Source organism: Anastrepha ludens, chromosome 5 (assembly GCF_028408465.1).
Source record: "Anastrepha ludens isolate Willacy chromosome 5, idAnaLude1.1, whole genome shotgun sequence".
NCBI classification, from domain to species: Eukaryota; Metazoa; Arthropoda; class Insecta; order Diptera; family Tephritidae; genus Anastrepha; species Anastrepha ludens.
The window spans coordinates 86,248,960-86,263,320 of NC_071501.1; the positions used below are offsets into that span (position 1 = coordinate 86,248,960).

At 38.7% G+C, this 14,361-nt stretch overlaps 1 protein-coding gene across 1 annotated transcript; it reads left to right on the plus strand.

Moving 5' to 3' along the window:
* Positions 1-6,577: 6,577 nt before the first annotated feature.
* On the plus strand, positions 6,578-12,266 carry LOC128864105 (putative gustatory receptor 28a). Its single transcript, XM_054103605.1, has 4 exons — positions 6,578-7,074; positions 7,150-7,452; positions 11,344-11,958; positions 12,043-12,266. Exons 1-4 carry the CDS (start codon positions 6,754-6,756, stop codon positions 12,151-12,153), a joined length of 1,350 nt encoding a protein of 449 aa, XP_053959580.1. The 5' UTR covers positions 6,578-6,753; the 3' UTR covers positions 12,154-12,266.
* The last annotated feature ends 2,095 nt before the right edge of the window (positions 12,267-14,361 follow it).

The following is a 14,361-nucleotide window of genomic DNA, read 5'->3' on the forward strand; positions in this document are numbered from 1 at the left end:
CCGGAAATTGTTCAATAAAACCCAAAATAATTGTTTAATCATCAAAATTTATTTTGTCGCCTTCAAAATAGGCTCCATTCGAAGCAATACAGAAATGCTAACGATTGGTTCAGTCATCAAAGCACCTTTTAAACGCACTTGAAGAGATCTTCTTCAGCTCCTTCAGTCAGCGAATTCTCCTTAATGGCGTCTATCGACTCAAAGCGACGTCCGCGGAGTGCCAAGTTAAGTTTTGGGAATAGGAAAAAATCACAAGGGGCTAAATCTGGTGAAAATTGTGGTTGTTCGATGACATTTGTCGAGGTTTTGGTCAAACAAGTATTCACAATATGAGCCTTGTGAGACGGTGCGTTATCATGGTGCAAGATCCTTGAGTTTTCTTTCTACAAATTGGGCCGTTTTCTACGCACATTCGCTCTCAAACGTCGCATAACTTCCAAATAATATTCTTTATTTACCGTAGCACCATTTGGGATGAATTCCGAGTGCACAGCTCCATGATAATCAAAGAAAACGAATTGCATAACGTTCACTTTTGACCGACTTTGACTTGGTTTTTTGGATTTCGGCTCATGTGGATAGCGCCATTCAGCCGCCTGTTGACTGTTGGCTGGCTTGCATATCAAACTCATATAGCCACGTCTCATCACCTGTTATGATGTGCTTGCTCAAGCATGTCTTTTGAAAGAAATTCAACTCTCTTGTAACGAGTCGAGCAGCCACGCGTGTCATGTCCAATTGAGGGTATAAAATGTTTCGAATTGATTCGTGAGACACCCTAAGGTGACGAGCTATATCCCTCCAACTTAAATTATAGTTTTCCAGCACCATTCCCTCGACTTTGTCGACGTTTTCATCCGTTGAAGACGTTGATGGGCGACCAGAACGGGGCAAATCTTCCACGACTTATTTGCAAAAGCCTTACATCACTCGTAGACCCGTGATTTTGATAAAGCACTCTCACCATAGGACTGCTGCAACATTTTCAACGATTCAGCACACGAGGGCCCGTTCAAAACACCAAATTTAAGACAAATTCTGTGTTCAATATTACTATCCATAGTGAAAATCACAGAGCACACCTGCGGTTGGCTAATGTCAAAAACAAACTAATTGGCAGATCACGCTCAAACTATGCGACACTATAGAGGACAGTTGTACCAACATCCCAGCAAAAAAAAATTTTACATACATATGTGTAACGCGCGATATTTTTTTGACAGAATGTAGATTTTAGACACCACAAACTTTTCTAAAATAGCCAGTAACCATCTAAATCAGTAAAAGACTTTAGCCAGACGACACTCGCTACCGCTACTGGATAAAACAGTGTTTTTAAATATCTATTTATTAATTTCATTTATTTATTTGAATTATTAGTAATCTAGAAACGCAGTATTTCGTACAGACTATGAAAAACAGTTCAATGCTGAACAATTCAATCAAAAATAAATTTAACTTATAATTTACCAATTTTATTTTAATGAAGAAAATATAACATTTCTTATAGTTCTTCCACCTCTAACCAGAAAATGTCCTGATTTCATAAACTTCGCTGAGGCATATTGAAATTTTCTCGACTCAATCACTCCACTTATCAAATTGAAAACGAAAGTGAGAGCGAGAATAGTCCTTCTACTATCGAGTGCTTGTAGATTAATGAGCAAGCACCGACTTTTATAGGATGGAATTGGAACATAATGAAGCGTGACGAATTTGTTACACAATATTATTTTATTATACGGGTATATCATCTAATCTAACCCAATCCAGTATCAAACAAAGTTTTTCAAAGTTAAAGAGAAACACCACAACTACACCTTCATCTACACAGACGGATCTAAGATCGACAACAACACTACATACAACATAATCTCACAATACGAAATTATAAAAACGTCAAACCTACCAAGCTATAGTTCAACTTACTTTGCAGAAATGATAGCCATATGCGAAACTATAAACTCAATAAAGAGCAAAACCAAAAACTTCGCAATATGTTCTGATTCCCTTTCAGCCATCAACTCAATAGCGAACATATACAACTACGATCACTATCTAACCACCTTTAGAAACATTATGATAGCGAAATACCCTAAAATCAACCGGAAATGAATTCGCTGACTACACCGCCAAACAAGCACATCAAACACCAACACTAATGATGGACAACTTTAACTTAACCGACATTAAAAAACATATAAAAAAACATTCCGATATCAAACAGCCCCATGCGTGGAACTCAATTCTGGTAAGCCATACAAAAACCCAAATAACGGACTTTATAGTATAAAAAATAATGAAAATAGGGTGACCCGACTAGACGTCATAAAGCTCGCGCGTCTTCGTCTAGGGCATACAAAGACTACATTGGGCATTCCATGATCAACACCATCCTCACTACGTGGACGTACAACCCGGACGTAAGATGTACCATACTCCATATCCTCCTTCATTGCCCATTATACACCGCCGCAGAAGACAAATCTTCAGCAACTCAAATCCAATGACGCATCTATCTTCCCCAACCTCCGATTCAATATCTTTAATAACAAAATTCTTTACAATAGCCAACCTATACCATAGAATTTAAGACACAATACAAAATTACTCCATATAAACAGTTTAAGCGTAAGGCCTCGACGCTATCGCTTTATGTTACAATTAGCTTATAAGATTTACTCTTTAAGCCAATTTTTATAAATAAATAAATAAATAACTTCTGAGGAGTTAGACGGCCATAAGTTCGGTATTATGTGTTCAAGAAACTTTTCAGCCATCCAATTTTGGCAGCCATCGCTTCGTGCGAAGTAGCAGAGTCTTGCAGAAAGAGGTAAAGGCTGTCACCATCAATCCAGAGTTTCAATACTGCCTGTAGAACTTCGATATATGCAGCAGAATTCACTAGAAATCCTTGAATAATGAAGTGTAGTGGCATGGCTAGTCCTTTGTTACTCACAACATCCGAAACCGTAACAGTGGCTGGAAACTTCATGCGCTTGACAGCAGGAGCCTCTGTAGGATTGAAACATTATTTACTTCCTGCTATCCTGATCTTCTCGTTGAGCATAAGGCCTGTAGGATTGGAACATAACCATTTGTCATTCTGGTAATTTCTGCGGTTGGCCTTTTGGTTTTGGCCATAACATCTTTTAGACGGAGTTTTAATCGGATAACTCGTTGTTCTCGTGTTTACTCCGACTTCAACGTTATGCCACTTACTTTGAAGAAAAATTTAGCTGAAACTTCTCCTATTCTTATAGAAACCAAGGGCTGAGATGTACAGAAGGTCCTCTTCGAAGATTGTAAAGCAAAAAAAAATTTCAGATGAAAAAAATTCGCCAAAAAAAAAAAAAAATAGAACTCTGATCTGGTAGCGCTATGCACCAAAATGGTCCCTACGTGACTTCGGCCAGCTAGTATAACATAACCTAAACTATAGAACGCCGGAAATGTTATTGGGGTGCAATAGGGAGAAATGTGGTGCCGCTGCTGGAGATGATAACTGTGCTACCTACTGAAGGACTCGAGCAACCAGGAGACAGCCATTTGTACTATTTTAAACGGAATCAATAAATGCAATATAGTGAAAATAATAGCCTTTGAAGTACTTGATTCGGTTTATATAATATTTTTTACGGTTTGTACAATATTTTCCACACTAAAGAGCCAACATCTTTTCTGAAATAATGCCTATTCACCGCAACTAAGCGCAACTATTAAGCGCAACTTTTGATACACCAAAATGACCCAATAAAAAGATTTTTAAATTTCTGAAACTGAGAGCAAAAATTTTATAATTTTAAAAAGCATTTATTTCTGTTCTGTATTTCCTCTCCTATCCTTATATGCATTTACACTCACTCCTCCTTGATTCTGTCATATTGCGAGTACTAAAAAAACAAGTTGTTCGATTAAATCTTAAAATATCCTTTCAATATGGTGAATGACCTTTGCACACATTTTGTATGCCTCTACCGTATTTCCTCTTGGCCTTGTTATTGCTTCGACATTTTTTGTGTCAACAGTGTCACTTTTTAAATAATATGCGTACATAGCCATTTGTTGATTGGATGCGCCAGCAAGTAGTTTTATTTTGAAAACTATAGCGATGCTACACTCAGAAAAAACTGACAAAACAAATCTATATTTTTTCTGTCCAAATTATCAGTTCCATTATTAATTTTTCTATAGCGGTGGAGATATATTTTTCTTTCCAGAGCATGTAACATTTTTTTATCAACTCTTACTAATTGATCACCGTTACTTGTTTTTTTACAATATATCTTTCTTTATGTTAACTTGAAAAAAAAAAACTGAAAATACCTATAAAAAAATACTCTTCTCTCTCACTCAGCGATCGCTCTGCAAGTATACAAACTTGTAAGGTCGCGAGATCCTACTGACTATCGATGAATCGGAGGAACTCAAGGGGGCTTCAAAGGTTAACAAAACCTCAGCTCTCGAATTTTATGCCCTTACAGGGCATTGAGTCTCGCCATTACTACGAGTCCCTTTTGCGTCAGCTGTAAGGAGGATGAGGTGGCATCAGCACCTTCCTCTTAGCTATGCTGCTCTCAAGGGGTTAAGATTCGGACATATAGGCTCTCTATTCCTTGCTACACCTATTGATGATGCGGCAGGTCCTGATATTAGCCGCTTAATAAACTTCATCCGTAACATGAAACGGTTAACATAATCGTAGTTCAGTCATCGTTCACTCGTCTGGAGTGACAGTCCTTGGTAGGATATAAATCCAGATTGATTCGATAACGTAGAATCGACAATCATAGGAACGATCTGCGTATGTCAACGACTGACTTCCTTGCTTCCAGCAATATTTCTTTGCTCTAGCCCTAAGTACTACCGACTACCAATTTGAAGAAGTTTTCACGAAGAAAAAAAGCAAACTTTCGACATTTTCGTGTTACTAACAGTCGAAATCAAAGTATCATTTAGCTTAACATCCATCGACAGTTGTGCGTACTTCATTAAAATCGTAAATAAGGCAACCGGGTCAACTCCGGACGCCATAATAAGTCTCAAGCGAATTCTCCATATAACGAATGCATGAACAATTTTTTATATGAAGAAAATCCGTAACACCGTTAGAGAGAAAAATTAACAAAAAATTATCAAATTGATTATTATTGAACTAAAATTTAATGGGATTTACATTTTTTTAAATCTGATTAAAAAGTTTGAAATTTTGATGAAAATTTTTCGTATTTTTATAAATCTTGTACAAACTTGAATTTATATGGATTTTTTTGTAAAATGAATGTAGTGAATATTGAAAAATCAAAAGAAAAGTAGTAAGATCTAGTCAAAATATCGCGTTGCTAATTAGTTGTACGGCTCTGCATCTAAAAATTTTAAAAATTTCTTCGAAAGAACATCACTCAAAAACCACTGTCCCAATTTTAACATTTTTTCATCTAACATACGGAAAGTCTATGGTTCGTAGGGGCACAAAAGGCGATGAGTGCAAACTTCTAATAAATCTTAATGATTTGTGGATGGCTTATGCTAAATTTTAGCCGTGTGTTGCCACCTGTTTGTATGAAAAAAAAATTAATTCATTAAAAACTAAACATACGCTTGGTTATCAAGGCAAATATTTTTAAGAAAACTTACTCCGAAAACTTTTTTTAAAGCGATGCCACCAGAAAATTGATCACGAAATTCATTTGGTTATAAAGATAAAGGTATCAAATAAAAATATTCAATTCAATAAAGAAATACGTTTAGCAGGTGTTGCCACCTGTTTGTATAAAAAAGTTATTTATAAAAAAATAAGTATAAATATTAAAATACGAGTACCAGGGCAAATATTTTTAAGAAAAATGTATTCCAAACACCTTTTTTTAATAGTGATGCCACCAGAATTTTATTGCAAAGGGACAATTTATCACGAATTTTGGTTGCATATTAAGGTAAAGGTATGATGTATTAATGGATTTTAAAATAGATGCAAAACCAAGATATTATTTTTAGCTGGCGTTGCCACCTGTTTGTATTAAAAAACAGCAATCTACTAAAAAATAAAAATAAATATCACAGTGTAAACAAGTTAATAATATGTTATGGAAAGTATAAGAGTATCATACTTAAGTACTTTTATCCAATTACGATTTCTGTCAGTGCAAATTGTGCCAGTGGTCAATCGAGCACTCATTTAAAATATTGATGTCAATTATTTTCCTATTATAACTCATAACGAGCCATCATTCTCGCCGATTGCGGCTAACGTCCTTTTATCACAACATAGCATATAAACCTCCTTTCCCCTTTTTCCCCTTTTCCCCCTTTACCGCTTCATCAACCCCTTAGCAATAATGTCATTCGAAATGAAAGTCGCAAAAAATACATGAGACAGCAACAACAAGTGGATATGTGGCGCACCTAAATGCCTCCCGACAGCCGTCCATCAATGACGCGACAATACAACAATATTTTTTATTTATACACTATTTACACAATGGCCAAGAACTAATACTGCCATTGTGCGTAGTTATGGCCAGGAACAAAACTATTTAGCCACGTTATGAAATTTCGCGCCAGTAATCAACAAGTGCGCGTCGCTGGCAGACGTTTTCTAAGCATCTGCCGATTGCCATACTTCCGGCTGGCATTGACCCATTAAATGTGGTAATTTGATAGTGCAACAAGGATACGAAGCACATTTATTCAGCAATAATCGCAAATAATTAATTGCAAAAACAAAGGGGACACTGCGGACGCGCTTTTAAAATGGCGTGGCAGTTTTTGAAACGTTTAACGCAATCGGATAGCATTTTGCAATCGCTCCGCCCCCTGGCGTACATCTCATTAATTGGACTAGCACCGTTTCGAATGAGTGCCAACAAGGAAGTGCGCACATCCGTCTTCTCATTTGCGGCAGGCGTTGTGCATTTTCTGTTTTTTATTTTATGTTTTGTGCTTTCGCTACTAGAAGGCGACTCTATCATTAGCTATTTCTTCCAGACCAGCATTACGCGCCTGGGCGATGCGACACTGTCTCTGAGTGGCATAATTGCAATGGTGACGATTTTCTTTTCGATTTTCTTCAAAGTAAGTGAGATGAAAATTTCATAAATATTACGAAATAAAATAAATTTATTTTTTTTTCTTCTATTTTTCTCACAGCGCAACCTGCTGCTCAATATCATACAAAATTCTTTGGTGGTGGATGAGATATTTTTGCGTTTGGGCCTAAAACTCGATTATCGCAAAGTGCTGTTGTACTCATTTGTAACTGTGATGGGCTTACTGCTCTTCAATGTCGTTTATCTGTTGGTCAGCTACATGTTGCTGCGTTCGGCAGAGATTTGGCCATCATTTGTGGTTTTTACTACATTCGCCTTGCCGCACTTGAATATAAGCATCATGGTTTTCAAATTTCTATGCACCACGCACTTGACACGCACACGGTTCCGAATGATGAATGAGGTAACTGAGCAAGAAAAAAAGGTATTATTTGTATGTAAGAAAATGTAAAAGCGCAAGGGCAAAAAATAAGAGGTACCATAATGGGAGTAAAGCGAATTAACAGCCTAAAACGTATACGTTTTGATTAGCGCTATCTTAAGATTAATAAGGCAACTGGGTCTGGATGAGGTACTGTGATGAGTAGAGCGCACAAAAGACCATGAGGGCAAAGTGCAAATCTAAGTGCAATGAAAAAGCTCTTCTTAAAAATCATTTGCAGTTCGGAGAAGTGTACGTGCCAATTATTTATTTATTTTTTATAAATCTAAGCGCATCAGTCATTTCTTCCACTTGCTAAACGGCGCCTCACCACAGTGAGCAATGTCCTTCTCTACCTGCTCTTTCCAACGCAATGGAGGTATTCCTCTGCGCCTGCTATCATCAGCAGGTACCGCATCGAATCATTAAAAATCATTTGCCGTTCGGAGTCGACTTAAATTGTAGGTCCCTCTATTTGTGGAGCAACATCAAGACGCGCGCCACAAATAGGAGGAGCTCGGCCAAACGCCCAGCAAAGTTACATCCTTTATGTATCTACAAATATATATTGGGTAGTCGAAAAAGTCTTTTCGTATTTTGTCAATAGATGTCGTTGTAGTCATCTATCTCTAGTGCTACCAATCACATTGTGTCATATCATTTGGTGTTAGAAAGGTGACATTTTAAGCTTCATTTAAGCAAAAAAAAATTAAATTCGGAGAAGTTGAAAAAAAGTTATAGCTGTTCAAAAATGAGTGAAAATAATGAAGAAATTCGCTATATTTTGAAAATTTTGTATAAAAAAGGGAAGAATGCAAGCCACATATGAAATTTGTGAAGTTTACGGAGACGATGCTGTATCAGTTCGTGTAGCACAACAATGGTTCGCTCGCTTCCGTTCTGGAAATTTCGATGTGAAAGATGCACCTCGCTCCGGTCGACCTATCGTTGAAAAAGTCGATTAATTATGGAAAAGATTGACCAGGACCGTCACATAAGCTGCCATGACATCGCCAAAGCACTAAACATTCATCATCAAATGGTTTTGAACCCTTTAAAAAAGGCTGGTTACAAAAAGAAGCTCGATGTTTGGGTATAACATCTGCGATTCTTTGCTGAAACGAAATGAAATCGAACCATTTCTGAAGCGAATACTCGTAGTAACAGGAGACGAAAAGTGGATCAAATACGACAATAATGAATGAAAAAGATCATGGTGCAAGGGTGGTGAAGCTCAACAAATGGTCGCAAAGCTAGGATTGACCCTCGAAAGGTTGTGCTGTGTGTTTGGTGGGATTGGAAAGGAATCATCCACTATGAGCTGCTCCAGCCGGCTCGAATGATTGATTCTACACTTTACTGTCAACAACTGATGAGATTGAAGCAAGCAATCGAAAAAAACGGCCAGAACTGATCAGCAGAAATGGCGTCGTCTTCCATCAGGACAACGCTAGGCCACACACCTCTTTGATGACTCGGCAAAAACTGGGAGAGCTTGGCTGGGAAGTTTTGATGCAGGTTAGGTTATCAGTATAATCGGCGTGTCCCAGTGTACGCTCTTATAAACTGTGCCTGAGCGATTATGTTCTGCGGCAAAATCTTTTCCAGCATCAGGTTAAAGAAATTCCACGACAGAGAGTCAATCCGTCTAAAATTTCGTTTGGTATCAAAAGACTCCGAGAGGTCCTTTAAAATTCTCACAGAGCTGCTGGTATTGCTCAACGACATTTTGCAATACCCCCTCCGTATTATATTAGCAAGCATACCAAATTCAGACCTCGCACGACATGTAGGCAACTCTTCCTGTCGAAAGTGACTTTAAATCGACGATGTGTTTCGCATACACTTTCATGAGTTCATAAGTATTTTCTAAGACTAGTTTTTATAAAATTCGATGAACAGTGGTGATAGTCCTTCATCGGATCTCCCGATAGTGAGATCTTGCTAATTTAAGTTAGGTTAGGGGAAGTGGCTATCTTTCGACGCACCTAAGCCAGTTAGTGACACCCTTTGATACCACCGGAACTATCCTATTCCTACTCTAGTTGGTTCGCTCTAAACCTCTCTTTAAAAAGCTGGCTATACTAGCTAGTTTGAGATTCGCAACATCCGCAATGTTATTCAAAAAAGCGCGATTGAGTAATTCAACTCGTCTTCTACACAGAGCCATGCACCCGCATAGAAGGTTTTCGGCTGTATCTTCCTCTTCTGTATTCTGAAAGCTTCTACAATAGTCATTGGATAGTGGCCCAGATACGACACCTACTAAGATTCTTAGATTCCTCCTGCTTAATTTAAGTAGACTCTTAGCGCAACCTACATATGTTCTATTCGGGCCACGTTTGTCTACTGACAGCGCAGGTGTTTAACTGTTTCCAGTTGGAGTTGGCAACTTGTCCTGACTAATTTGGAGCAAGGAGCCCAATCTAGCTAACTCATATGCCTTAGATTCTTTATGAGGTTTGTACTTCTCATTCATCTGCCTTCCAGTACTCTTGGTATCCAGAGTAGATTAATAAAAAAATACTGTGCAAGTATTTTTCATAATTTATATCACTCTTTTACTACCTTAGTCAAGTGTTTCCATGATAGAAGGCGATCTTAGAGCTGTCTGACGATTGGAATAAATAAAGATTTCTCGAACTAAGATACGCTTTTATTTAGGCTAAAGGCTTTCTGAGATTGCCGGTCTCTTGTTGCTATTTTTTCATTTTTTTTTATGAAAACCTAGCAAGCACAGCACTCAGACAACATTAAGTCCATTGTACTGTACTCGGGTTCCCTTTTGAATTTTCTTTAAATTTACCCGACCTCCTAAGATGTTGTGATGCCAAGGATCGCTTCTTAAAACATATAGAGGGCCAAAGACTTCAAACCTTATGCGATCGAAGGCCGGGCAGACGTATACAAAGTGGTGCGCTGTCTCATCCACTTGCTTGGCAGAGTGCACTGTCTCAGATGCCTACCTTTTCCATGAGTTTCGCCAATAGAAAGTGGCCCGTCCTCAGTCCAACCACCTGCATATAGTCCTTCTTCCTAATGACAGTGGGATCTACGACAGTCGGCCGGATATGACAGATAACATCAGTTGCATCATCATCTGCAGGCTCTCTCAGGCTGCCAAGCTCGCTTGTGGGTTCAAATCTCTTGTTAATGTTCCAAATATTTTTACTTTTAACCGAGAGGTGTTGGAGTGCGCCGTAAAGAAAATAAATACGTTGAACGTTATAAAAACTAAGACTTTATTTAACACAAGAAAAATTTTTCATAAAATCAAAACATAATTATAAACAAACTGTTATCACTGCTAATTTTGAAATGCCTGAGTGGATTCCTTATAGCACGGATTTCACTTCCACTTGTCGAAGTAATACCGTCATCCTCCATTTTATCAGATTCCAAGTAATATTCGTTGGAACTGTCACTATCGTGCGTAGGATAAAATATGTTAGCCTGCTGGTTCCTCTGGCAGCGACACTGAGAGACTGAATCGAAGAACTGAAATTCGTTCGGACTCTATCGTCGTCTCACTTCGTAAGTTTACATTATAAGGAAGATAAGACTTCATCGCTAATGGCCCCTAATGTCTTTGAATAAAAACGTGACACTTTTACTATACCTATGTGTATCATATCGCTCAGAACGACAGTCAGGCTCGCGACAGCGTTATAGCTACGAACTAATTTCGGCGTAACGGTAAACCGGTTTGGACGACTATATGCCGACACTCGCCACCAAAGAGCTAAATAGTTTTTTAGCTCCTCCTGCGCTGATATTTTAACATCACATCATACGTATATAATATTCGTTTTTCCTCCCCTTTTCATAACAACCTTAATCTTCTCACTGCTTCTATTATGCACTACTTCACAGGTCCTGCAGGACATACTCGACTCGCAAATCGAGGAGCGTTACGCTGAGGAACTATCACCCATGCACTCAGTAATACGGATGCATCGCCATAGCATGCCTCCTGCACCGTGTGTTATTCAACCAACCGCCACGCCACGTCCACGCTATAGCGTCACTTCCATTGTGCGTCAGAATCCCGAAAGAGCGCTAAAGCAAGTCAGCAATGTACATAATTTGCTTTGCGACATTTGTTGCACCATCGAAGACTATTTCAATTACCCAATGCTCGCTATTATTGCCATTTCCTTTCTATTCATATTGTTTGATGATTTCTACATATTGGAAGCGGTTATTACGCCGAGTCGCGTGGACAAATTCGAGGCAGATGAATTCTTTGCCTTCTTCTTTACACAAATGGTGTGGTATGTGGTGATTATCCTACTAATCGTGGAGGGCAGCAGCAAAACTATTAGGGAGAGTAAGAGCACTGCGGCCATTGTGCATAAAATACTGAATATTTCCGAAGACTCGGCTGTGCATGATCGTCTTTTACGCCTATCGTTACAACTGTCACATCGACAGGTCACATTCACTGCAGCTGGGCTGTTCAAGTTAGACCGCACTTTGATATTTACGGTGAGCAGTGCTGATATTTGAATTGACAATAAATTTAGTTCTTAATTACTTTTTCTTATTTTTCTATTTACTTTTACTATTTAGATTTGTGGCGCTGCTACGTGCTATCTTATTATTTTGATACAGTTTCGTTCTACGCCCTCCCACTGGGACCGTACGAATGCATCGTCCGCCGCTGGATTGACTCCAGGATGAAGTGTTGTGTCTTAAAGAGTGGAAATATTATAAGCAAATCGAATTTAACCTAAAATGTCTTTCAGAAATATCTTTCATCTAGTACAAAATACTTGTAATTGCTGCATAATCAAATTCATTTAATTGTAAAGCAACCCAATGCGATGATGTTTACAGCACTAAATACATGTATATGCAACTTTATTGTAAACTTATCCTTTTATTGTGCGAAAAGTTATGGCTTGCGTTATCTATAACTTTGCTTACTTCTATTTGATTGCCACTATAACCACTTAAACGATTTTGGCCAAGTTTAACAGAGCGCGCTAGCCGTTTCTTTCTCGTGCTTACCGGCGCCAGTTGGTCACACCAAGTGAAGTCAAGTCCTTCTCCACCTAATCTTTCCAACGCAGAGGCGGTCTTCCCTATTACTCTGCTACCAGCAGAGCCGGAGCGTTTGTATCTATTCGGACGATATGATAATCAGTCAACGAAGCCGCTGGATCTTTAATCGATGTCGCCGTAAAGCTCATTGTGCCATCGCCTACGATACTCGCCGTAACCAACGTGCAAAAATCCAAAAATCTTTCACAGAATCTTTCTCTCAAACGCTCCAAGGCATGCCTCATCGGATATTGTCATCGTCCAAGCTTCTGCGCCATACGTTAGAAGGGGCATGATAAGATTCTTATACAGTGTTGGTTTTGTTCGTCGAGGAAGGATTTTGTTCTTAGGGTGATTTATTATTTGTTTAAACCTTTTAAGAGCCAAACTGGTACCAGCTTCTGTCCCTTAGCTTCGGCTCTCCTCTTCTGAGCTCTTGTTTGCTGATATGTTGTCCCATTGCCAAGAAAGACTGAAGTCTAATAAATTTTTGGACCGCACCTCGTTCCCGCCTATGCCCTTGCGACCTGGAGCCCATATAAGCTGTATAAAATCGTATCTTTACACACTCCAAAATCATTGTGGATTTAAGTTCAAAGTATGGTACAGCCTTGAGTGCAACCTGACATTCGCCTAGGATGGCAACCCGTTTTACTACACTTGATAATAAAGTTTGGAGTTATTTGCTACATCTAGGTACAGCGGCAAATTTAACTATGCATGGCAAAAAATGAATATTTTTTACAAAAATTTCACTGTTGTCATTATCTTTAAGCCCATTTTCACAATGTCTGATTGAGCACAAATACAACCGATGACCGAGAACGCTCTTTTTTGTGAATTCCACTTCTTTGTCGTTATTGTCCAGCCACTGAATTTGAATGCGCTTCACTACGCCGATATCGGCGCACAGCTCGTGGTTTCATCTCATTCGGTATGCACCATTCACACAAATTGGAGCATAGATCTTGCGAAGAATTTTTCTCTTAAAAGCTTTGAACAACTGCCGGTCGGTGTTCGTCAAATTCTACGACTCAGTCCACAATAGATCTTTTTTGTCGAGCATCAATTGCCTACCCAGCCCAAAGTAGCACCTGATGGCAAGTGTTATTCTTCACTGGCTCTCTAGAAAAAGTCCTTGACTACGTCGAACTCATAATTGTCAATCGCAACCTGCTGTCCAATAGGCGTAGACTTTTTGGTTGTTGACACAAGGTACTTTATCCTGCCCTCGTTTACCGCAAGACCCACTCGGTGGTACCCGAGAGTCGGTTCTACGTTACCGGAATGACCTGGATTTACTATATATCCGGCCAAGGACTGGCACTCCAGCTGCACTCCGCGTACATGTATGGGAAATGCTTTTGCTGCTACAACAACAACACTTTTATAGAAAATACTGCCAGAGATGTCGATGCTGGCGGCGCGAATTATTTTTTTCATCATGAAATTGAAGAAGTCGTATCAAAAGGAATCGCCTTGACTGAAGGCCCGCTTCGTTTCAAATGGTTAAGAAAGATTTTTGCCAATTCTCACACTGGTGGCTTTTCAATTATTATACCTCATTTCGGTAAAATAAATGTGGACCTCACAAGTTACGTAATTAATCAAGGTTCCAAATATATTGTAAGATTTTATTAAAATGTCCTCTTACTTTCATTAAATTGGCGTGTCGCTCGGTGGCGCTATCAAATACTGTTCGGGTATTCGGCTATTGAAATTCAGCTGCCGATTTCTTCTTCCATTTTCGTTCTTTTCCGTTATTGTTTTATAATTTCAAATATTACAGGTAAATAACGGAAAAAGAATAAAACACCGACAACTGTAAATGCAACTCAGCTGATA

What these genes read in the sequence shown, in the direction of transcription:
- LOC128864105 (XM_054103605.1), top strand. Translation starts at nt 6,754, where the DNA reads ATGGCGTGGCAGTTTTTGAAACGTTTAACGCAATCGGATAGCATTTTG. An exon ending in GGTTCCGAATGATGAATGAG is followed by an intron (nt 7,453 to 11,343) that starts GTAACTGAGCAA and finishes ACTACTTCACAG; the next exon opens with GTCCTGCAGGACATACTCGA. An exon ending in ACCGCACTTTGATATTTACG is followed by an intron (nt 11,959 to 12,042) that starts GTGAGCAGTGCT and finishes TTTACTATTTAG; the next exon opens with ATTTGTGGCGCTGCTACGTG.